At 33.6% G+C, this 25,918-nt stretch overlaps 1 protein-coding gene across 7 annotated transcripts in view; it reads left to right on the top strand.

Moving 5' to 3' along the window:
• The window catches only part of AKAP9 (A-kinase anchoring protein 9), a 153,217-nt gene that overhangs the window by 104,900 nt on the left and 22,399 nt on the right, over nt 1–25,918 (top strand). For 6 of the 7 annotated variants that reach the window (XM_081243401.1, XM_081243399.1, XM_081243398.1 and 3 more), the window contains 15 exons: nt 5,875–6,037; nt 6,834–7,046; nt 9,687–9,919; nt 10,851–10,970; nt 12,546–12,722; nt 13,381–13,485; nt 17,857–18,009; nt 18,384–18,563; nt 19,582–20,631; nt 22,426–22,566; nt 23,052–23,540; nt 23,959–24,022; nt 24,112–24,233; nt 24,814–25,005; nt 25,267–25,455. In XM_081243401.1, coding sequence (XP_081099527.1) covers nt 5,875–6,037; nt 6,834–7,046; nt 9,687–9,919; nt 10,851–10,970; nt 12,546–12,722; nt 13,381–13,485; nt 17,857–18,009; nt 18,384–18,563; nt 19,582–20,631; nt 22,426–22,566; nt 23,052–23,540; nt 23,959–24,022; nt 24,112–24,233; nt 24,814–25,005; nt 25,267–25,455 — 3,591 coding nt within the window. Of the gene's footprint in view, nt 1–2,577; nt 2,865–5,874; nt 6,038–6,833; nt 7,047–9,686; nt 9,920–10,850; nt 10,971–12,545; nt 12,723–13,380; nt 13,486–17,856; nt 18,010–18,383; nt 18,564–19,581; nt 20,632–22,425; nt 22,567–23,051; nt 23,541–23,958; nt 24,023–24,111; nt 24,234–24,813; nt 25,006–25,266; nt 25,456–25,918 lie in introns of those variants that run through there. The other variant, XM_081243403.1, reaches the window with a different exon arrangement.

Genomic DNA, 25,918 nt, shown 5'->3' with positions numbered 1-25,918 from the left:
ATATGCTGTTTTGGGGAGAGCTATTTGCCCCTATCTTAAATCATCTTTACTGCCGTTTTGAGTCTTTTCCCCCTTTAATTTTACTCTGTTTTCTTTGTGGTTAGTTTCTTAACCTTGACTTATGGTCCTGGTTATAAGGGGGTACACCTTACTTATAAATTTTTGTTTTACATGGATAAACACAGGTTTTACATGCTTTCAAAAGTAGGGAAAAAATAGACTATAATTTGAATTATTTTAATTCAGGGTCACCTTTCTGAACATTTAATATAGTGTGCCGTCAGTTAATGTACTGTTAATGAGGGCTGTTTGCCCCATTCTAAGTCATCTTTTTTTTTTTAAACAGAACAGGAGTATTTATTTATTTTTAAATTTATTTATTTATTTTGGGCTGTGTTGGGTCTTCGTTTCTGTATGAGGGCTTTCTCTAGTTGTGGCAAGCGGGGACCACTCTTCATCGCGACGCGCAGGCCTCTCACTGTCGTGGCCTCTCTTGTTGCGGAGCACAGGCTCCAGATGCGCAGGCTCAGTAGTTTTGGCTCACGGACCTAGTTGCTCCGCGGCATGTGGGATCTTCCCAGACCAGGGCTCGAACCCGTGTCCCCTGCATTAGCAGGCAGATTCTCAACCACTGCGCCACCAGGGAAGCCCCCTAAGTCATCTTAATCTGCGGCTTTTTTGAGTCTTTTCCTCCTAGTTTTCTCTTTTCTTTGTGGTTAGTTCTTGGCTTGACCTAAATGTTTCTATTTATAAAGGGATATGTCTTACTTTCAGGGTTTTGTTTTTGCTTCAAATAAGAGAACTTGGACACCAGGTTATGAAAATAAACTTATTCTCAGAGGGAGCTGAGAAAGAGTATTTTGAGAGGTGTTTGATATGTTGAACATGGGTCCAGCCAGTTCATAAAGTGAACATCTAGGATGTTGATGATTTTGTGTCTGCTGAAGCCCCAGTAAAGTCAAATTTAGCTGCACCAGTGGTGTGGTTAGATCTCCATCTTGTACAGATGTTATGATGGTTTCACAAACTAACTGGAGGTGTCACATAAGAAACCATAATAAACAGAAATTTGTCATTGCCTAGTCCAGAATTCTAGGAAGCAGCTGCCCCTCCACTACCCCAAACCATATCCCTGTAGATTCTGAGCTTTCCATAGAAAATCTTATTTTCTCTGCCCTAATTATTAACTTACTGTGAAGGGTTTGAGTATTGACTCCTCTAAAGATATTTTGTATAGTGAAAGTGGCTATAAAATTGATTTTTGTTGATGTGCTTGCTTTAGTGTGGGTTTTTCCATAGTAGATAAAGGTTTTGTGAGTTAAGGATACTTAGTTACTGGGTAGAGAAAAGACACCACAATGAAAGGTTTTCCATTTATTTAAAACAACTTTCACTATTGAGGATTTTTAATATTAAAAAGTATGTTGTTCATCTTTTAAATTCTGAGAAGCTGTTTTATTCACTATTGCCGAGGTTTCTGGAGCTACCAAAAGGCCATTATACACCACTTGTGCTTTTAAGTTTTAGTCAGAGTTCATAGGATACCTTAAGTGGTATAATTACCAATTATTATATACAATGCAGCTTTTAAAAAGAGGGGTTTTTTTTCCTTAAGAATTACTCTGTAAACAATTCAGTGTGGAAATAGTTTATAACCGATGTTATAAACTATCTATGTTTAGTTATGTAAACTATGTTTAGTTTTAATGACTCCTCAAAAGAATGAGTATTATTTTAAGGAAATATCAAAAGGAAATACTTAGTTTTCCAGAAATAGTTATGATTATTGGATATAGTTGAAGAACTAATTGGTAATGTGGACTCAAACCTACTTGTTTTCACATTTTTAAATTAAAACAATTTTTTAATGGAATGGAAAAACACTAGCTTATCTTAGAAGCATTATAAACTTATCTGGATATCCTTTTCAGAGCTCTGACGTGGAACTTGGATCCTGTTAGGCAGGCTTTTTTGTGGGTGTATGAATTCAGATTCCACCTGTCAGTGTACCTATAGGTAAAGACATTAAGTCACACCCTCTGTTCTGACCTTTCCCCAGGGGACACTGACTAGAATTCTTTGGCTCAGCATGAGAGGCTATTTGAATAGCTCAGATCAGAAGAGCACTTCGTGAAGCAGCAAGAGCAAGGGAAATAATGTTGCAACTACATTTTTTAAGACTGCTACTATGGAGACTTAAAACTTGACTTTCCCTACCAGGTTCTGCTTGGAAGGCTTTTATTTCCACAGACATATTTTGATACCAGAGGCAGTTTTATTGCTTAGCTAATTAGATATTTATATTTTTATTCTTCCATTCTTCAACAATTTAGTAATTATTCTAATTAAAAACGTGTTTGTTTGCTTTTAGTTTTGTTTTTTTGTTTTTGTTCTGGTTTTTTTGATGAAGACTGATGGAGATCTAGTTCTTTTTAGATTTGTGGGTTTTTTATTTTGTTGTTTAGTTGTATGAATTAATTTTATAATGTTTATTTGATGGTGCTAAGGAGAAATTTTCATACTGCTATGGTATATCTGGATAAACTAAACAGAACTTTCTTAGTGTAGTGGAATACTGGTACAGCAAATGAGGAAAATTAGCATCTACAGCTTCTAGAATGGATTCTTACAGGACCTGTTTGGCAGCTGTCAAACTTAGTGGCTCGTGGTTGGAAGAACAAGATGAAGACATTTATGAGGTTGAATCTCGGGTGCCTTTACCACATCCTTTTCCTCTATGTGAACATTTGGATGAAAATAACTCAGTAATTGTTAATACTTCTATTTTTCATTTTATTCATAAAAGAAATGGGCATATATTAAAGCTTATTTCCAAAATTTCCCTGCCTACCCCTCCTTATTCAGTAAGTATAAAAATTTGTTTTTTTACAGTTTTATTTTATGCTTTCAGTTTTTTATACATTTAGTTTAAAACTGTAATGAGAAATGAACTTTAAATGTCTTTGGTAAGGGCAAATGGAATAGAATCTTGTTTTCTTCTTGTTTGGTGTGTTACTACTCATTCATCCTGTAATGATTAATGTATTGAAGTGCTAAATTTTGTCCACAAGCCCCAACTTGGCTACGTTTTTCATTCCAGAAAGCAGAATGAGATAATATTTCAGTTCTCCCATGCCAGGCAAGCTGTTTAAAAATATCCTGCTTGTCCTTAAGAATCTTACTTCTATATGCTTATGATGCCAATCCTGAGTCAAAATGGAATGATTATATTTGAAAGAATATGCATTGTCATACCTAAAACAGCTAAGTGAATTGTTATTGAGCCAGTTAGGAAATGTTTACAATCATATGGCATATTGCCTGTAGTTCCGGAAAAGAAAAAAGGAAACCTGGATTCTTATTTCAGTTTTTTTGCTAACTCCCTAAGGCGCTTATTTTTAATATGCCTACTAATCCTATGAGGAAATACCTTTTTCTGCTTTTTATGTGAAATGTATGTTATAAGCAGTGTTAAGGGTATTTAGCATAGTTAGTATTTCAGGTTCATTTGACACTTAAATGTTGTGAATGATTCACTACAGGTTACTCAGTATGTTGTCTGCCATTTTTTGTGACTTTTATGGCTTTAATTATATGTACTAGCTAGTATTTAACAAGACAGATGCTTTCAGAATAGTTTTGTTACCTCCCCTAAAGCTTTTATATTAAAGTGACAGATTATTTACTAATGATACATACTTTTAATGTAGTAAGTTTATTAAATTATGTGAAAATGTTGAATATGATATTTTTATATATTTCACATTATTAAGTATTAGGTTATAGGTATTATATAAATATTAGGAATAAACTGTGCCTTAACTGGATGAAAGAGGTTTTTTTAAGTATAATGTATTTAAATAAATATTTATTTGAAGGAATTTATTTATTTGAAGGAATCTCTTATTTCAGTAAATGTGGGTGCCATCTTCTATAATAAGTGAAATTTGTTTCCTAGATCTACTGTATTTGAGTCCCAGGTTTTTTGTTTTGCTTTGTAAAACTGAAGTTATTTCTGGTGGTTTCATAGTAATATTTAAATGCATCTTAAGGCAGGTTTAGATCTTGTCAGAAAATAGAATATAGAAGCCAACTTATTTTTCTTATCTAAAGCAAGTGTTTATTTTGTTGTAAGTGCATTGTTGTATTTGTACAGTAGATTTGAAAAAGGAAAAGAAAAACTCATATCCTAATTAGTTAGAGCTATGAACTCTTTTAGAGATTTCATATATTTCAGGCAACCATTTTACAATGTACAGAAAAAAATTACATATGTACATGTGAAAGCAATTGATTTATTTTTTAAATATAGGCTGTGACTAAGTTCAGGAGCAGGGCTTTTTATAAATTAGTTCATATTTTATGGTCATTTTTTAATTTTAAAAATTAATGTATACTGGTTATCCACATTTAAAGGAAAAGTCTTTTGCCAGTCAAAAGTAAAAATATATATAAAGTTTTATCTTTGTTCAGGTAACAACATATTATTACAGATATTTTAGGAAATATTTTGTGATTAAAATGCATGCTTAATTTTCCATTATGAATCTTAAATGTGTATGCATATTATTTTCAAGTAATGGGTTGTGAATGATATTTAAAATATCATATTAAAACAAGAATAATTGCACAATAGATATGTGAGATACTGATTTATCCAACCACAAAATGGTACCACAAAAAGTTTTACTTAGTAACTCTAAAATCTATTTGCTATGGTAAATTTTTTTTAAATGTAATGGTGTTAATATTAAATACCAGAAACATTTGTGCTCAGTTTTTCCCCATGTAGTTGTTTTAATAAAAACAGATAAAGCAAGTGCTAGCAGTAAGAAGCCCAGAAAACTAAAGCAGAGAGTGCTTTTCTGCAGTTTCATGCAGCTGATAACAGTGATCACTGTTTTTGAGCGCTTTGGCCTTGAGCCGGTACTTGACTGTCATCTTAAAAATTGTTTAAGAATGTGGTCAGTCGGGGCTTCCCTGGTGGCGCAGTGGTTGAGAGTCCGCCTGCCGATGCAGGGGACACGGGTTCGTGCCCCGGTCTGGGAAGATCCCACATGCCGCAGAGCGGCTAGGCCCGTGAGCCATGGCTGCTGAGCCTGCGCATCCGGAGCCTGTGCTCTGCAAGGGGAGAGGCCACAACAGTGAGAGGCCCGCCTACCGCAAAAAAAAAAAAAAAAAAAAAAAAAAAAGAATGTGGTCAGTATATGCCAATGACAGCATTTTAAGGAGGCTGTGTTTATAGATAAAGCCTCTATATTCTAAGGTTTTGAAAATAAACTGAATATTCATTTAGAGTCTTGTAGATGTTTCACAAATGGACAAAAGTATAAAGCTTTTAGTTAAAATATGGGTTGAACTTCATTTTGTTGTGCCACTATGATTTTATTCATTGATGACATTGCATTAATTATTTATTATTAGTTCCCCACAGTGTACAGCAGGAGTCACAGTCAATAAGTGTTAAATACAGAAAACATAAAGCTTATCATAGAACACATAGTTACATAAAATTCTTTACCAAATACAAAAAGAGCCTGTGTATTATTAACTTTATATCTCTCTTCATATGATAGCATACAGATCTAGTGATGTAAAGTGGTTTATTTTCAAAAGAAGCTTTTTTTTTTGTTCAATAAAATTAGAATACATATCTTATGGAAAGTTGTACACAGCTAATCTACTTATCTACTGATTTACCCTACCTACTAGTACTAGCATGCACTAGAAATATTAAATGACTACAGTTCAACAGTATATCTTTATTTTCAGTTAAAATTCTTTTTTTTTTTTTTTTTTAAGCTTTAATGGGGCATGACACTGGTATTCTTAACACTTTGTCTTCCTTCACGTCTACTGTCCCTCTTTGTTTAGCTGGAACATGCGAAAGTTACACAGACAGAATTGATGCGTGAGTCATTTAGACAGAAACAAGAAGTGACAGAGTCCCTTAAGTGCCAAGAAGAACTGCGAGAGCGCCTTCATGAGGAGTGCAGGGCCAGAGAACAGCTGACTGTGGAGCTCAGCAAGGCTGAGGGTGAGCACCCTGCCATTGGCAACTGAGGGTGGAGAAATTTCAAGTCTAAAAATAAATTGTGGTGCAAGCCAGGTTTGGAAACCACCAGTCTACTTTTAATTTCAAATGCCCGTTGAAAAGTAGTTATAGTTTGTCTTCAGAATTCCTCTAAGCAGTTTTAAAAACTATATATATTTTTTAATTATAAAAAGTACTTAGTAGAATTATAGAAAGTATTTAAAATTTTAGAAAATACAGAAATGAATGATAGTGAATTGTTACCATAATCCCACCATAAGACAACTGTTATAATTTAAAGATGAGGAAACTGGAGCAAAGAGATGCTAATAAATTGTTCAGTAACCACTAAATCGTGATTCCAGGCTTTAAGCCTGTAAAGCTCCATGCTGTTTATATCCTACCATGCTGTTGTGGGTGTTGGCCTTCTAGAATCACTTAAAATATCAACTTTCTCTAGTATATTTAAAATGTGATTCAGTTCACAAGCATCTGATTTATATTAAACTTTCCAGGAACCTATCTATTTATATCCATTTAATAAAGTGTGTTGTACCTACATGATGTGATACGTTAGCGTAACAGAAAATTCAGAGGAATTACTTATTTAGACACATATTTAATAAGAAAAGGCTGTATTGAGCATACCATAGTTACTGCTATCATCAGCAGCAAATTCATTCAAGATTTAATAGGTTGGAATGATTTAAAATTTGCTTACAGAACACCTTTTATTTATATAAATATAATGGTAAAATTTGAAATAATAATTACATTCCTTGTTAATTTTATTTTGTAGGTGTCATTGATGGCTATGCAGATGAAAAAACACTTTTTGAAAGGCAAATTCAGGAAAAAACTGATATAATAGATCGTCTTGAGCAGGAGTTGTTATGTGCAGGTAATAGATTACAAGAATTAGAAGCAGAGCAACAGCAGATCCAAGAAGAAAGAGAATTACTGTCGAGGCAGAAGGAAGCTATGAAAGCTGAGGCAGGCCCAGTTGAACAGCGTATGTATTTTTAGACTTTATATGAAACATTCCTGAAAAGTTCAAGATGACTTTTTTCCCCCTTTCAGTGACATTATTTGTATATTTTATATAGGGATTGAAAAATAATAAGAAAATCTACCTTATTGGTAATTGCCTTATTAGCCAACCATGTGGAATCAATTTTTTTTTCTTTCTCCTTTGGCATATTTTGACAGAAAAAGATAATTCTTCATTTATCCTCAAACCTCTGCCTAAAGAGAAAGCTGCATATAATGAGGCAGGATATTTTTTAAACTGTGTAAGATTTAGTTCTTTTAATTGCAGAAAGGCAGCAAAATGTATACTTGGATTAACTAAATAAGAGCACTAGTAGTGAGCACGTGAGGTGGATTTCAGCCTGCAGGATAATAGATTGAAAAGGTCACTGGCTGTTAGAAGCAGGTTGACATCTAGTTTAATATAAGCAGGACTTCAAAGAATAAATAAGTTTACAAATAACTGTTATTTGAAAAACTTAAATGAGACATTAGGTAACATCTTAAAGTTTGTTCGGTGGTAAAAATAAATGTCAGTCTTTGTAACAGTGGAACTTTAAATCCTTTTAATCATATCTTCTCACTTTTATATTACACATGCAGTCAGATTATAAATGTGTAGTTTTACTAATTGAATTTTATCAATTTAGAGATACAGCATACATTTTTGTAATATGGTGAAGTTTTTCTGGTTGCTCAAATTTGTTTAGCACAGGTTTAGGGTTGGAATTTTTAACGTGGAAAGTATATGTATGATACATGTAAAAGGTTTAAGAAATACTGATACATCTGAAAATGTTACCAATGATAATAATCAGTGGTTTCAACTTTTACTTCTAATTCTTTGGTGTATGTGTATTATTCTATTTTAGGAAATAGAAGACATGTAAATTATATTTTTGTTCTGTGTGTGTGTTTTTTCTTTCCTAATAGGACTAGTAGATGCTGCAGTCGATGCAGCACCTGGAGCAGGTGTGTTTATACAATTGCATGGCCATTGGGTGACCCTTGGATTTTTCAACCAACTAACATATCTCTAATTTTGCTGTTTTGTTTCATACTTACAGTTTTTCTATTTAACAACAGAAAAACTCTTCTTACAATAAAAATACATATTTATATTTGGAATTAACAATTGCGATTCATAGTGACCATCATCTTATTATATCTATTATTCCACAGAGCTTAAGACCATTTCAGTTTTTTAAAGAAAACGTTGGTTTATTAAAAGTTTTTTCTTTTTTTTTTTTTTTTTTTTTTTTTTTTTTTTTTTTTTTTTTTTCTTTTTGCGGTATGCGGGCCTCTCACTGTTGTGGCCTCTCCCGTTGCGGAGCACAGGCTCCGGACGCGCAGGCCCAGCGGCCATGGCTCACGGGCCCAGCCGCTCCGCGGCATATGGGATCCTCCCAGACCGGGGCACGAACCCGTATCCCCTGCATCCGCAGGCGGACTCTCAACCACTGCGCCACCAGGGAGGCCCAAAAGTTTTTTCTTTAACAAATATATTAAACTCTTACAGCCTTTGAGTTTTCAAAATACTCTGTTCTAAATCAGGAAGTATGAAGATGATGGTATCAATAGGATCAGTGAAATTTAATAAAGAGACTTTCTGGTTGATTAACTTTTATATTAACATCTAAATCAGTATTGTTTTAAAAGGAAAGCTGTTTTCTGTAGATTTCTAATCGTGAGAACAGTGTTGACAGACCAGTTAGCGTAAAGACTCTAGAGTTATATTCCTTCCATTTTCTTCATTAGAGAATTGTTCTACTTTGCTATATGTAATTTATTATTGTATGATTAATATTAATAATAATGGCTAACACTTATATGTAGTGCTTACCATAGTCTAGGCACTGTTCTTCACATATATTAACTCATTTGATTCCACAGTAACTCTTAGAGATCAGTACTGTTACTATCCCCAGTTTACATATAAGGAAATTGAAGGACATCATTTTAAGTGTTGCAGAGACTAGTGGCAGTTAGGATGTGAACTCACAGTCTTTGCTCTTAAGCACCACACCACACTACCTCTCATACTTGTCAATTTTCCCGTGACACACATACATGTGAGCATGCAAGACTAAGTCAGGAATATGGATCTAATAAGGAGTAAGGCTAACAGGAAATTCTGATTCTAGTTGTATTTCTTTTCTGTAACTCTTACTTGCCTTGGTTAAAGATTTACAGTATTTGATCTCTGTGTGTATTGTGTATGCATATAAAAATGACTTTATGGGTTTAAATGAATTGATTTTTGCCTGAGTTGAGTTCTTTCTGTGTTTGAATTTGGTTAGACTTTGCTCTTTTCCTTATAGTGAAAGTGGATTTTGAGGGGGTCATTTGCTATGCTCTTTTCACAAAAATATTGTTTTTAGTGACAGGACGTATTCTTTTTGTTAATTCTGTACAATTTTATTGATACTAGCTTGCTTACTTATATAGGAATATGTTATTTTGATATTTTCATAAGAGTATTTTCCTTTTTTACATGTGTTTGAAGTAAAACTCGGCTCCTTTGTTTCATGAAGTTAAAATTTGAATACAGTTATGGGTGGTTTTACTATCATAACATCATTAATTGTGATTTAATGTAGTATATTTTTGCACTTACAAACAGAATTACTACAGGAGACAGAAAAACTGATGAAGGAAAAACTAGAGGTACAGTGTCAAGCTGAAAAAGTATGTGATGACCTTCAAAAACAAGTGAAAGCTCTAGAAATAGATGTCGAGGAACAAGTCAGTAGATTTATAGAGCTGGAACAGGAAAAAAATGCTGAACTAATGGATTTAAGACAGCAAAACCAAGCACTGGAAAAGCAGTTAGAAAAAATGAGAAAATTTTTAGATGTAAGTATTCTCAACATTAATATTAATTTTCTCAGTGGAATGCTACTTGCTGCTCTTCTGGGTTGTGGATTTTAAATTATGGAGGGACTCTTAAATTCTGATATTTCCATCTATATGTGTCATCTACTAATTAATTGAAAAGTACTATTTCGATTAAAAATTCTAGTAATTTTTATTGTGCAGCTTTCAGAATTAAAAGCAGTACAGGCAGATTATGAGTAAGCCCTACCAGTTAGTCTTTCCAAATTCATAGTTAAGAAGTTTGTCCTAGTCTTTTTCTTAACCAATAACCAAAGCAAGTTAGGATCCTAAAAGCTAATTGGCCACCACTGTTTAACCCATAAGAGATACACACACAGGTAACAAGTGTGCCCTGGAAGCAAAGGGCTGGAACAGTTGTCATGCTGTCATTACTCTCTTCCAAAAAGATGTTAAGTCTCTAATTTCACATGGATTTTCTTCCTTGGGATTTCATTTAAGCCATGTGTTATCTTCACAGATCATAGAATAAGATTCTTACACATTTTATAATTTTAGATGTAAAATGAAAGAAATTGATTTACTACACAATTTGTTCTACTTTTTTTGTTTAATGACTAAATTAATAGTGGAATTCCTCCTTTCTTCCAAAAAAGTAAATTCATTTTAAGAAGAACATATGTATTTCATTCTGTGTTTAACATTACTTGAATTTTTAAAAGTGTTGTGCTTCAGATAACATTTAAATGCTTGAATTTTTGTTGAAGAGCCATAAGAGGTTATGTACCATACAACAAATGTTATCTTTTTAAACCTTTTTGGTTTGGGGTATTCCCGTGATCATCAGTTGTTTGTCTTCAAACAAAACTGTGCCTACAATTAAAGGGAAGTAAGGGAAATACTAGCTTCAATAAATATTATTTCTTCAGTTACTATTATTATTAAACTTCAGGAGCAAGCCATTGATAGAGAACACGAGAGAGATGTATTCCAACAGGAAATACAGAAACTAGAACAGCAGCTTAAGGTCGTACCTCGATTCCAGCCTATCAGTGAACATCAAACTAGAGAGGTAAGAATTTTACTGATACTGTCTACCATACAATAATTTGTATATTATGTGTAAAATAAGATGTATATAATAAAAAACTTAAAAGGAGCTCTTTCTATTGTATATAAATCTTCAAAATCAGAAACTTAAATATTACTTCAATATGAGAAGGTTCTTGAAACCCTAAAAACTCCAAAGAAGTATAAAATACCTATAAACTCATTGTAGTAAAATGTTATTTACATTCTAATTTAATAGAAGGAAACTGATGTAGAACAGCCTTATCTATTGGAGCAGTAGAAAAGTTATCAATCCCCACAGAGTTTATAGTTATTCATCTTGTTCCTAACCTTTTTAGATTTTGAAAAGTAGCTGTGTGTTCGTTGACACTCAAAAGAATATTTAAGCTCTAGAACTTCCTGTCATTTCCTACTATTTGCTTTCTTATATTTAAAGAGTGAGCTGCCTCATTCATGAAACTTCAAGAAACTAACAAGGATGTGTGTATTTGATTTTCTTCCAAATCACTGATCCATTTGTTTTCTCCTTACTTTGCCAGATCTGAGTCCCCAGCTTCTGATTTTTTCAGGATCAAAAAAAAAAAAAAAAAATCTAACTGTAACAGTGTATCGTGCCATTTTGCTATACCTCCTTTACTGTCTTTTCCTTTGACCTCACTTCAAACTTAGTCCACCTTTTATTGTTAAAGTTTCTCCTCAGGCTTTATTACTGTCATCCTTGAACCTGTAATTGTAGGTAAGCTTGCATTTCTTCTAATGTTTTGAGGAATAAGTGCCATTTTTAGATAATTTCCTGAAAATATCTCACTGAAATAAGGTAGAATTTCTTTTTTTCTTACCATCACATTTCTTTTTTTTAAATAAGCTTTCTCTCTTCACTTGATTAGAACTAATTTCACAAGCTATCTTATTGATCCTTCCTGTATCCTTCCATCACAGAGCCATTCACTTGAATGGTGCTGCATATCAGAATCACTTAGGGAAACTTTCAGGGTGCACAAATCCCTGTCAGCACCTGGCATTCTCATCTCTATTCTGGGCTGGTGGAATCTGTAGGCTGCAAAGCTTTCCAAGTGACTGTATTAAAGGTCCCCAATTTCCTCCCATTCCTGTGGTATTTAGAACCATTGTATTATTATATGTATCGATATAACCATTTGTGGAAAGAAAAACATAATCCATGAAAGTTTTTTAGATCATCTTATCTTACACATAAATGTTAAGTCAGTACTGTGTAAACTTGTTTTCTTTATTAGGTTTTGGTGTGGCTGTGCCATTAGAGCTTGTAATTCAACATTATTCAAAAATGTATTGTTGCTCCTCCTAGCTAGAGAAACTGTTAGTCTTAGGAGAACTTTTTTAAAAGGTTTGGTGAGAGCAATATTATTTCTCTTTTACTAGTACTGCTTAGATGTATCAACTCAGAAAATGTTGCTGTAGTTGGAGACAATAGTGCTATCCGTATCAAAAATAAAATTAGCATAGCATCTAAAAATCCTTTTTGAAATGAGGATAGATATATTATTAACATGCTTACATTTTTTAACATTACAGTTTTTGCTTATTCTATTTCCAGGTTGAACAGTTAACAAATCATCTGAAAGAAAAAACAGACAAGTGCAGTGAGCTTTTGCTCTCTAAAGAGCAACTTCAGAGAGATATACAGGAGCGTAATGAAGAAATTGAGAAACTGGAGTTCAGAGTAAGGGAATTGGAGCAAGCCTTACTCATGAGTACGGACAGTTTTCAAAAGGTGTGACATTTTCTTTGGGTTAATTTTATCAAGTGTTTTAGTACGGGTTACTCTTAGTTACATGGACATCAGTTTTTTTAAATTAAAAAAATCACTGATGATTCTTTGTTGATATTATTGCATAATGTATATATCTTGATGTCTTCATTGACATCATAACCATTTCTGTTTATTCTTATCTCCAAATGTTCCTTGCATATCTGAGTCCTGATAAAGAAAGATTAATTAAACCAGAAGAATTAATTGCCCTTTTAACCATCAGTAAGTTTGTGATTCTAAAATAATAGCAAAGTGAAAAAAGCTGTAAGCACCAGTTTAGGCTGATGCTTTACCCCAAACTAAGAAGCAATGAGATCTGTTCCTGTTATGCTACAGAAAGCAAAAAGGAATGAAAGAAGAGCAGGATAAGGAAATTGGGAGGGGAGCAGTTGAGGGGATAGCCTTCATTTTATCTGAGAAATGAATTTTAAGATTGTCAAGCAATTCCTGTCTTAATTTGTATAAAATGCATTCAAGACTGAATGTTGTAACTTTTGATCATTCTCTAATGTAGACTATCTACTTCTAATTAGAGAAATAGAATTGCTACTTCTCTAATTAAAATGGATAGTCAGGATTTAATGTCTGAAATTTTGATAAAATTCTTATATATTTAAAGGTAGAGGACCAAAAACAGTTTGGATCAGTAGAAGCTAAAACGGAATTGTCTCTAGAAATACAATTGCAGGCTGAGCGAGACGCCATAGACAGAAAGGAAAAAGAGGTAAGTTTATTTTTAATGACAAAGTGTGGCTTGAATTATTTTAGAAAATATCATTTGATTAGAATGAAGTTTATCGTCTAAAACCAGAGTTTAGAGTGTTTCTTAGCTTATTGCCTAAGTTGAACTTGGAAGACAGTAAACATTTGAACAAATAAACTGGAATGAAGAAGAGGGGACAAGTAAAAACGCTTGGACACGGGAGGAAGTTTTGAGGACAGAAAAGGTGGCTGGTTTGGTAGGTATGAATTCAGTGAAGAGGAGAGTGCAGAGAGATAGTAGGGTTTGGGCCCAAGGCAATATCTTCCTCTTGACCTTACCATAGGCTTTTAATTACTGCTACTTTGCTGTGGGTTTTGGTTTTTTTTAAGTTGTATTGCCCTGGGAGATAATAGTGCATTTTTACAGTGTGCCAAACATATTCTTAAAACAAAAGATTAATAATAAAGTAATTCTATAAAGTTCTTTTATGTTTTCCTACTCCCTCCCTTTCCCCCCAAAAAAAAACCAGAAAATGCACTTTTAAAACAGCAATAATTTCCAGTTTCTAATTATTTAAATCTTTGTCTCCATTAGTTTTTCTAAAGCATATTGTACTATATGTCGTCTAGCTATATCATATTTTAAATGTTTCAGAATTTTTAATTACATTTTTATCTCTTTCCATGTAATTTTCTCAGGACATTTGATGTATTTTAAGAAATATTTATTGAATGTAAACAGTATATTAATGTTAACGAGTGCTTTGAAAAATAGAAGAATGATTTAGACGTCAGCTAAAACTATAGCTTGGAGAACTTGTAGTTTGGAGGAGAAAAAAGTCATCTATATAAATGACTAATGGAAATGATCATTTCCATGAGAATGGTTATGTTCTCATTTTCACGTAGTACTGACTAATGTTTATCTAAGAGATTCGTATTTTGTTTTTTGGCTTTTATGTGAGAGACAGAGAACATTTTTGTTGATATGTAACCACTTCTGTGTGTTTTGGAAAGAATTAACATTTAAAGATTTACCTTACACTAAATAATCAAATAAATTGTCTGCTTTCTAAAAAGATGGAACTCCAAAACTGGTCGCAAAGGCAATGATAATTGATTATGGATAACTGATTAAGTTTACTAATTTTATATTTTTATTGTCATTTGAATTTTATTTAATGCTACTTAACACCTTAATTTCTTAAAGTAAGTATCCAATAACTGCCTACCATTTACTTAGAATCATAGTTGTTGCAACTACAAGAGGCCTTAGAGAGCTTCTGTCAACCAGCTCCCAGTTTTTACAGATGAAACAGAGGAGACATGTTGAATGAGTTGAGAATTAAACTGATGGCTAACGTTGGTCTACTAATACTTGCCACTGTTATTCACGTTTGAATAACAGTGACAAGTATTCTGTCAGAACCCACTCACTCAGTAACTGGAGACTGAAAGACAGGAATGTAAAATTGAAACATATATCTTTTAATGAAAATAACTTCTTAAGCATTCTCTCCTGTACTAGGCAAATGTTTTCAGATATCTGACAGTATAAACATAAGATGTCTATGTGTCATTATATCTGAGATACTTCCTACTACTCCCATAGCCTGTTTGTGTAAAACTTTTTTTTAAAGTTTATTACAGTATTTAGAAATTCAAAATGAATAGAAAGAGAAGAAAACCTTAGAAGATAGGAATTTCAGGATGTATAAGAGAAGGAGAATAATGTGGAGAGAAATAGAAGGAAGAATTTCTTTAAGAAAAAGATGCCTTCAGTTAGGTTTTAGCTCTGTGAAGGTTTTAGCTCTTTATAGAGTTAAAGAGATCTAGCTTACAAATGGCAATAGTAAATAATAATAGTTAACTTTGTTGAAGTCTGTGCTAGAAAGTGCTAAGTATTTTAAACGCCTTATGTCATTAACCCTTGCAGTCTCCCTGAGGATAGGTTCTATTGATATTTCCACTTTATACATGAGTAAACCAGATCTTAAGAGAGGTTAAGGAACTTGCTCATGGTCACACAGTAAGTGGTTAAACAAGAATTCCTCCTCGATTTCTCTGATTCTGGAGCCCTGTGATGCTATACTGCCAAAACATCCGGGCATGTTTTGCCCTGTTGGTGAGAAGTATTATAGATTGTCATTCAACATTTATTGAACTCCTGTTTGTAGAACACCACTGTCCAGTTGTAAAACCAGTACCCATCTTCAAGGAATCTCCTATCTAACTAGGATATGTATACATACATACACACATACACACACACACACATTTGAAAGAGAAGAATACTTAAAAGAAAACACAAATAGGTGCAAATTAATGTAATCCAAACAGTCTAGATATCATTTGGTAGCTAAATAGAACAAGGTTAAACCAGAAAGCTACCATTCTATTTTTAGACCTTAATAATATTTTTCTAGTTTTTGGTTGTCATAGACTCAGTAATAAGACAGCCAGGGACTGCAACTGAAGTCTGGCTGAGTAAGAGGAGAGAATGCCTTACAGTGTCATTTTGGGAATTGAAGTCTCTGTTTTGATGCCTCAAGTTCAGCTACTTATGATGGGAATGTTAGTGCTTTAGACCAGAACTTCTCAAACTTTAATGTGCGTATGAATCCCCTGGGGATCTTGTTAAAGTGAAGAATCTGATTCAGTAGGTCTGGGGTGCGGCTTGAGAATCTCTGCTTCTAACATGTTCCCAGGTGAGGCCACTTCTGCTCCAGGGACCACTCTTTGAATATTAAGGCTAAGAATTTGACCATAAACTGTTTCATCAAAAAAGAAAATAAGTATCAGGTGAGGCAGGGCAAGGGCAGCAATTTTGAACTTAAATATCTATGTATGTGTTGAAATAATACCTTGTCATCAAACGTAGTCGTAGAAGATAGGGATAAGTGTAAATACCGTTACATTAGTTAACTTTGAAGAAGATATAATCATCACAATTTTCAACAAACTAACCTGATAATTATATATGCACAGCTACTAACTATATTTAAGGTGTGCCTACTGAGTTTAATATCAGTGTTAAAGAAAATTATTTAAATATGTCTTAGACATTAGTTATTAGAAGCAGGATAAATGATAGTTAAGAATGTAAGCTTCCAGAGGTAAACTCCTGAGGTTCAAAAACTGGCTTCCACATACTAGCCTTGTGACTGGAGGTCAAGGTGCTCCTCTCAGTGACTCCCTTTTTCATCTCTGAAATGGAGATAATCCTAGTAAAGATCTCATAAAGTTGTTATAGGGTTTTTTAAAAAAATAATACATATAAAGCATCTTATGCAGTGCCTAACAGTAAATTGTCTATAAATGATGGCTATTGTTACTAATATCAGTATGATTTCTATTAATGAAATATTAGGCTAAATGATTCTGAAGGTCTTTGCCTTGCTAATGCTAAGATATGATTCTGATTACGTATCGGTGTGTAATCAGAATATGCGCCCTTTCAAGTTCTAAGGTAATAAATGATTTATATGTACTTTCTGAGCCAGCTGCCACTAAATGCTGCTCTTGTGTCTTAGGTTGCTTTTAATGCAGCAATTTTGCTCATAGGTAAATACACATTTGAAAATCCATTCATTAAAAATGTATTAAGAAGCTACAAAGCATTGAGCTAAATGACTGTTCCTCTCCTCAACCAAACCCAAATTATTAAACCAAACTCTTAATATTCATCATTAGTTTCAGTCTCTACACAGCCATCAAAGAGCAATTGCTTTACCATTAGTGGTAATCTGTGCTCAGAAATGAGCTGAATTTCAGTTGTCCTACATATAGGAACACTCTAATTTTCTCCTAAAATGGTTTTACTAACTTACTCTTTAAGTTTCTGTTATTTCAGACCTAAGGGTCTCTTGCTCTTAGCGTCTACCTCTGCTTCCTTCTGCTCAAATAAGGCACATGGCTGCCAAACCTTTCATTGGGTTAAGTATTAATATGGACTAAATTGAGCTAATCTCACTTGGTGGCTAAAATAACTGACCTAATTCTACAGCTTTCTTGAGCATTTTTAATAGCAATTAATTTAACATAAAATAAGATCTAAAATGGGGACTCTTTCCCTTCCTCCCATGACTCTTTTATGCTTTATCAGAGGATAATTTTAGGTAGGAAATGGCTCCTTGTATCCTCCCTCTGAAGGTCTCGTCTTTGCTTTGGGCAGGATGGTTTAAAGGTGTTTAGTTTGAAAATGTCTAGAAACCACAGTTACATCTGGCTTAAATCATACTGATTAATACTGATATTTCCTTTATTCTCATGGCTCACGTGTTTTAAGCATATATACTATAGAGCCAATACAGCACTCTTCATTCTCTCTTGACAAATAAACATTTGTATGAACAGTTTTTTCTCTTTCCTTTTGATAATTTTGGTATCAAAGATCACAAACTTAGAAGAACAGTTGGAACAGTTCAGAGAAGAACTGGAAAATAAGAATGAAGAAGTCCAGCAACTACATATGCAATTAGAAATACAGAAAAAGGAATCTACTACCCGCCTACAAGAACTTGAACAAGAAAACAAATTATTTAAGGTAATTACTTAAGGAAAACGTTGCCTCTAAATAATTCATTGTTTTTGTCTTGTGTAGTAGTTGTAGTATTAAGTATTTGCTAAATCCAGCCGCTAAATAATACTTAAAAGAGGAACATTCGCTGCAGATGGATTTGCATGGAATTTCTCTTCAAGCCAACATAAACATTTGAATTCATCAGAAATAAAAAATTTTGGAGACCTTTATCAAAACATTTTAAGAATTATTGATTTACAATAATTATATAATAGCTCTGATTTTTTTTTTCATTTGTATGTTTTAGATGCTATAGCTTGGTAAGAGTTAATTGACAGAACGTTCTGAAAATCACGTGTAATGCCCTATCCAACTGGGATGGTTATTTTTGTTCCTAGGATGAAATGGAGAAACTGGGATTTGCCATAAAGCAAGCTGATCCTATCTCTACCCAGGACCAACATGTACTATTTGGGAAATTTGCTCAAATAATGCAGGAAAAAGAGGTAGAAATTGACCAACTGAATGAGCAAATTACAAAACTTCAGCATCAACTTAAAATTACAACAGATAACAAGGTACACTAATTTAAAATTATTACATGAAATTATTTAAACTAGAATTTTATTTTTGTTTTTTATTGAAGTATAGTTGATTTACAATATTGTGTTAGTTTCAGGTGCACAGCAAAGTGATCTAGGTTTTTTTATTTTCAGATTATTTTCCATTATAGGTTATTACAAAATATTAAACAGAGTTCCCTGTGTTATAAAGTAAATCTTTGTTCTTTATCTATTTTATGTATAGTAATTTGTGCTGCTGTGAACATTGAGGTGCATGTATCTTTTCAAATAAGAGTTTTTGTCTTTTTTGGATACATGCCCGGGAGTAGGATTGCTGGATCATATAGTAGCTCTGTTTTCAGGTTTTTAAGGAACCTCTATACTGTTTTCCATAGTGGCTAAGCTAGAATTTTAAAGGGCAAGGTGGTTATTTTTCAGTTTCTTGGTGAATGTAAAAACCAAGTAAAACTTTAATTCTCTTTTACCCATTAATTTTAATTTAATAAGACATACTGGTTTAACAAGCTATGTATATGTTTATCCCTTCCTAACATTGTCAAAGATTTTTGATGTTTTATAGGGAGTCTCTGGTGACTCAGATTTCATCATATCACTATAACCAAATCTATTAAAAATTCTTCTATTTTGTGTGAGTTAAATAAGATAATGACATTTGAGCACTGTTTTAGACTTTTATTTCAGTACTTTATCCTGTTATAGACTGTTATATTTCAATACTGCATCCTTTTCAATTAGATTGTATTGATATTGACTATTTTACTTATAGGAAATCATCTATTAAATGCCTAAATCACTTTATGTTTAATGACTTTCTGAATGAAGTTCTAAATAAGGTTCTTGTTTGATGTGATGGAGGACTGTTGGTCTATATTAAAATTAATTTAGGATGTCTGAGAATAAATTATTTGTGTGTGTGTGATCAACACTTTAAGATCCTGCCCTAAAATAAAATAAAATTCCCTAAATATAAATACATATTTATTGTATATGTTACTTTTTTGTTAACTAATAGGTTATTGAAGAAAAAAATGAACTAATAAGGGATCTTGAAACCCAGATAGAATGTTTGATGAGTGATCAAGAACGTGTGAAGAAAAATAGCGAAGAAGAAATTGAGCAGCTCAATGAAGTGATTGAAAAGCTTCAACAGGAATTGGCAAATATTGAACAGAAGACATCAGTGGTTACTAATTCTCTCCCAGAAGAAGCAGATAGTTTAAAACATCAGTTGGATATAGTAATAGCTGAAAAACTGGCTTTGGAACAGCAAGTAGAAACCACTAATGAAGAAATGGCCTTGACAAAAAGTGTACTTAAAGAAACCAATTTAAAAATGAACCAGCTAACACAAGAATTACGTAGCTTAAAGAGAGAACGTGAAAATATGGAAAAAATCCATAGTATACCAGAGAAAAGTGTTAACATGGCTATAGATGATCTGAGCAGAAACAAACCTGGACTAGAAGTAGTCCTTACTGAGGGTGCTCGTAAACCCCTAGAAAATCCGACTTACCTCAAATCTTTTGAAGAAAACAGCAAAGTTTCCATAAGCAGTTTGCAAACACAGGTGCTACAACTTGAGAGCACTGTGAGTGCAAAGGACTTAGAACTTACCCAATGTCATAAACAAATAAAGGACCTGCAGGAGCAAGGCCAGTCTGAAAAAGAAGCACTGAAAAAGAAGATGGCAAACCTGCAAAATATACTTGAGGAAAAGGTGGCTGCTGCTCTTGTGAGTCAGGTCCAACTCGAAGCAGTTAAAGAATATGTAAAATTCTGTCAAGATAAACAAGCAGTTTCACCAGAACCTGGAGGAACAAATACACAGAATTTAAACCAACTAACAGAAAATGAGGTGGAGTCAAATGTGTCAGCACTGACCTTGAGAATATCAGAATTAGAAAGCCAGGTGGTTGAAATGCAGGTAGAAACTGCAGAAAAAAATGCTTTGGAAAAAGAAAAGAAGCTACTAGAACTACAGAAGCTATTGGAGGACAATGAGAAAAAACAGGGAAGCAAAGAAAGGAAAAGAAGCCCTCTAGGAGATTTTGAAGTTCTCAAGGTTAGTTTGTATTTGATTTTTTTCCACTTAAATACCCTAAGAAACTAACTCTCTTTTCCCTGTTCCTTAAACTTACTGCTAATTTATTAAATACAGTGTTCTTTACGTCTAGCAATTCATATATAAAGGGTTTTTATAAAAAATATTACCATTCCATACAGTCATTTTTATCACCAGAACAATGGATACAAACTATATTTTGTGGTCTTAAAATCACAATATTTTTTTCACTATCATAGTCATTAAGTAGAGCAGTCAGAAGAAACTTGGAAATGTTAAGTATAGCAAATGTCCTCTGGAACTTGTGTGAGTTTTTTCCTTTTTCCTCTAACATGCATGTTAAGTGGTCATCATTCCTTTTCAGTAATGAAAATGTCAAAATATATTAGTGTTCTAGTGAATTAATGTATGAGTGTTAAGTCATTCACTTTTGCAGATTTTATACCTCATAATAGATTTCATCCTTTCACCCCTTTAGGTCTACTTATGTGAAGATCTGAAATCACAGTTATTTCTTAGCATAGGATAGGACAGGTGTGAAAGGACTTTAATTTTCAAATTCTCACTTTATATATTTATAATTTTGAGAAGTTAATGTATAGTCCTATCTGAACACCAGAAATTAACTGATATATTAGGATTCTATAAATATTTATTTCGCAAAGGATAACAATTCTTTCCATTTACTAGGCTTTTTCCTCCTAGCTCGCTGGAACTATATAAATTACTGTAAATGATATTTAAAATGGTAATGTGATGGGACTTCCCTGGTGGTCCAGTGGTTAAGAATCTGCCTTCCAATTCAGGGGACATGGGTTCGAACCCTGGTCGGGGAACAAAGATCCCACATGCCACAGGGCAACTAAGCCCACACGTCACAACTACTGAGCACATGAGCCACAACTACAGAGCCCATGTGCTCTGGAGCCTGCACGCTGCAACTACTGAGCCCACATACCACGATTAGAGAGAAGCCCATGCGCCTCAACAAAAGATCCCGCATGCTGCAGCAAAGAACCCGCCTGCCCCAACCAAGACCTGGCGCAGCCATAAATAAATAAATAAATAAATAAATAAATAAATACTTTAAAATAAATAAAATAAAATAGCAATGTGACTTTCCATATATATAAAACTTATAAAATAACACGTGGTATCTTTTGAGGAAAGTGATATAAATATGAAACTTTTTTGAATGGATAAACAAACTATTTTCATTAATTATAATATTTTAGGATATGTTCTAATGACATGATTTACCTTTCATTCCCAGAAATATCTTTCTTTTCTTACTGTCTCAAGAATATAAAATGGGGACTTCCCCAGTGGTCCAATGGTAAAGAATCCACCTTCCAATACAGGGGATGTGGGTTCATTCCCTGGTCGGGGAACTAAGATCCTACATGCCTTGAGGCCACTAAACCTGTGCACCACAACTACAGAGCCCACGCACCCGGGAGACTGCACGCCACAGCTAGAGAAGAGAAAAAAAGAAAAAAAACCCGCACGCCACAACTAGAGTGAAGTCCGCATGCCGCACCGAAAGGTCTCGCATGCCTCAGCAAAGATCCCACGTGCCTCAGTGAAGACCCGATGCAGCCAAAAAAATAAAATAGAGAATATAAAACGATGGCTGTGAAGAGTTTCCCTGTTTGTTGAAAGAACATGGATCATTTTAACCCGTTTTATCTGATAAGCAGTCTTTCCTGAAAAAGCTTTATTGGAATGCAAAGTACCTTGAACTTGGCTTTGTTTTTTGAAAATAACGTGTTCATGTTTTCCACTGCCATTTAGACAACTGCTGAGCTGATTCATACCAGTGAAGAAAATGAATTTTTTGGTCGATTTGAGACTCTTACAGCTGAGTCAGCAGCTACCAAAGAAGAACTTGCCAGTTATAAAGAGAAGGCAGAAAAACTTCAAGAAGAGCTTTTGGTAAAATAAGTAACATAGCTTCGATTTCTGCCTATCTTAATTTTATTTCAAAGTGTATATTCTCTTATACGAAAACAAACCCAGATCTATAATTTAACAGCTAGAAAAAAACTTGTAAATTTGATGAAAAGGTATTATATAGTTTCGTTACTCTCATCTTTCTTCTTTGGTTTTCCTTGGAATCTTTTTTAGGGGGATGCTTTTAATCTGTAGTCTGTTAATGAAAGAGGAGAAAGACATGTTAAAGAGTACTGTATATCCCCTGAGAACCAAAAGTAGAGGCTGATCAAATGATTTCACTTCTGTGGTAATCTGTGACTATACATATATGTGAATATAGATGAAAACTGTGTTTCTGAAATGTTTTTCCTGTTATTCTGAGGAAAATGAACATATTAGCATGAATTACACTCTCCTCTCTACCCTAAATTCTACATGTGATATTTTTAACTGAATGTTCTACTATTCTATTCATTACGTTTTAGGTAAAAGAAACAAATATGGCATTTCTCCAGAAAGATTTAAGCCAAGTTAGGGATCAACTCAAAAAGGCAGAAGAGAAATTATCCTACTTCTTAGAGAAAGAAGATAATACCGAGGTACAAGAAAACAGAAAGTTCTGCACGTTAGAGCCACTTCCTATAGAAGTGGGTAAAAGCTCTGCATCACAGACAGATGGTACTCTCAAGATCCACAGCAGCAATCAGACTCCACAAATTCTTGTTAGAAATGCAGGAATCCAAATTGATTTACGGAATGAATGTTCATCAGAGGAAGTCACTGAAGTAATTAATCAGTTTACTGAAAAAATTGAGCAGATGCAAGAACTACATGCTGCTGAGATTCTGGATATGGAATCCAGACATATTTCAGAAACTGAAACCTTAAAGAGAGATCACTATGTTGCTGTTCAGTTACTGACAGAGGAATGTAGTACCTTGAAGTCAGTGTTACAGTGTCTGAGATCTAAAGAGGTATTTGGTTTTCATAATGTGTTTTTTCAACATTCTATGATTTTTTTCCTCAGAATTCTATGTTTTTAAGAGACAAAGAAATTTGGGGCCATCTCTTCTTTATGATAAAATTACAATTTAAAATCTTTGCATTGTGTAGAGTCAAATAATAATGTTCCACAAAGCTCCTGTGCAGATTTAGAACCCAATGTTATCATTCCTTAATTTATTAATGTCTCTTATTATGGTAATATCCATGAAGAAAAAAATTAAAGACTTACTGTAAACCATGGATGTTTCATTTATTGTGAAAGGTGTGACATATTTAATTGTTCTTTTGTTTTTTGACAGCATTACAAAAGAATCAAACTATTCATTGGATCCTGTTTTTACTAAAGCAAAAAAAAGTTATCTTCTTTTGTTTGTTTTTTCTGATTAGGGCTCCTCAGTTCCTGAATTATCACATTCCGATGCTTACCAAACTAGAGAAATATGTTCCAGTGGTAAGTTATATAAATTTCTAGAATTTGTATAGTATTTGTTTAAAAAGAGTTTGTTTCTCTTTAATAGTCAATGGTTTTCTTTATTTTAGATTCTGGATCAGACTGGGGTCAGGGAATTTATCTTACACAAAGTCAGGGATTTGACACAGCATCAGAAGGCCGAGGCGAAGAAGGTGAAAGTTCAACAGATTCATTTCCAAAGAAAATAAAGGTACTAAAAGGCAGACATCTTTTAGTAAAACTTTCTATATTGAACATAGCAGTTTATTAGAAGTTAGTAAAGAAGATCTATACTATAGTAAGATCTCTCTGAAGAGAGAATTGCATAGCTAGAAGGAACCTTGGGGCTCTAGTTTTATTTCTGTATTCTGCAGATAATAAAGTACAGTATATTTAATAGTTATTTGTATAAAAATTTTTAAACATTTTCTATTCCTAATATTTTTGTTTGCCAAAATTATTAAAGCAGTCTCAAAGACTAGAACTTATCTCCTACATATTTCTTTCGGTCAAATTAGTGCCTAATTAAATCCAAGAAGAGCACATTAGGTAAATGTGGAACTTAGAGATGAGAGCTACACAAAGTCATAGGCTGTCTTCTGGGATTGGCTTACCCCTCCATAGGAAGAAGGCATTCAGTAATGGTAGGCTGGTGTTTCCTTTCTGCAGTGGCTTTTCTAAATCAGTCTAACTGGGATAAAACTGTGTTAAAATTTGTTTCTCTTTTCGTGTCTGACTTTGCAGTCTTGGAAAAAATGTCCTAATTCTGGCTTTTGGGTTATGGTTTCTAGGGATTACTGAGAGCTGTCCATAATGAAGGCATGCAGGTGCTGTCTCTTACTGAGTCTCCCTATAGTGACGGAGAAGACCGTTCTGTTCAGCAAGCTTCAGAATCCTGGCTAGAAGAGAGAAGAGCTTACCTCCTTACAATCTCATCTCTTAAGGATTTGATTACCAAAATGCAAATGCAAAGGGAAGCCAAGGTACTCAAAAATTATTACGCATCTAAAGAGCTTTATATGATTTTTATCAAAAATAAGTCACTTTACAAAATAAATTGTTGGCTGTTATGATGTATTTTCACATGAATTTCTATATACTGTTTAAATGCCCCAAGTTGCACACTTGAAAATAAATCTGTATCCTCTTAGATTTCTAATACTGATTTTGGTTAGTAGACAGGTATCATTTTTAGAACAGTTCTTAAACATGCTTATTTGAAAACTAACTTTTGTTTTTTATAGGCTTATGATAGTTCTCAATCTCATGAGAGCTCCTCCGACTGGCGAGGTGAACTTCTGCTTGCTCTTCAGCAGGTTTTCTTAAAGGAGCATGGTGTTCTACTAGCTGCATTTCAGACTGAGCTGACAGCTCTGGGTACTAGAGACGCAGCTGAATTATTAAACTGTTTGGAGCAGAGAATACAAGAACAGGTATCAAAATGAAACTTTAAATAAAACTTTAAAACAAAGAATGCTTTTTAATAGTAATGAGAAAATGAGCTATTGATTAGTTTCAGAGCAAGTCTGAAGGTTAAAATTTTAACAGGAACCACTAAGAATATTTAGGAGAAAAATTGTTACCTTAAATGTTTTGTCTTATGTTAGAAAATAAGCAAGAGTAAAAATTAATGAGCTAATCATCCAACTTGGGAAGTTAGAAGAAGAGTAACAAAATAAGTCCAAAGAAAATAGAAGGAATAAAATACCATCAGTTCTCATTATGTGCAGTAGTTAGATTCTGTAAAGCTGCTGTGAATGTTGAGCTTTTGCCACCAGGGGAAATACGGTGGTGGCGGGGGTGGTAGGCTTCTGTGAGCCCCTGGTGATGACATTTTTGTCAGCCCGTCAATACAGAATCTTGTTTTATGTGTTTTGTTTAAAGACACCCTATTTA

The sequence above is a fragment of the Mesoplodon bidens genome (assembly GCF_964165515.1).
Source record: "Mesoplodon bidens genome assembly, chromosome: 9".
NCBI classification, from domain to species: Eukaryota; Metazoa; Chordata; class Mammalia; order Artiodactyla; family Ziphiidae; genus Mesoplodon; species Mesoplodon bidens.
The sequence above is the reverse complement of the archived record's forward strand: the minus strand, read 5'-3'. Positions and strand labels throughout refer to the sequence as shown.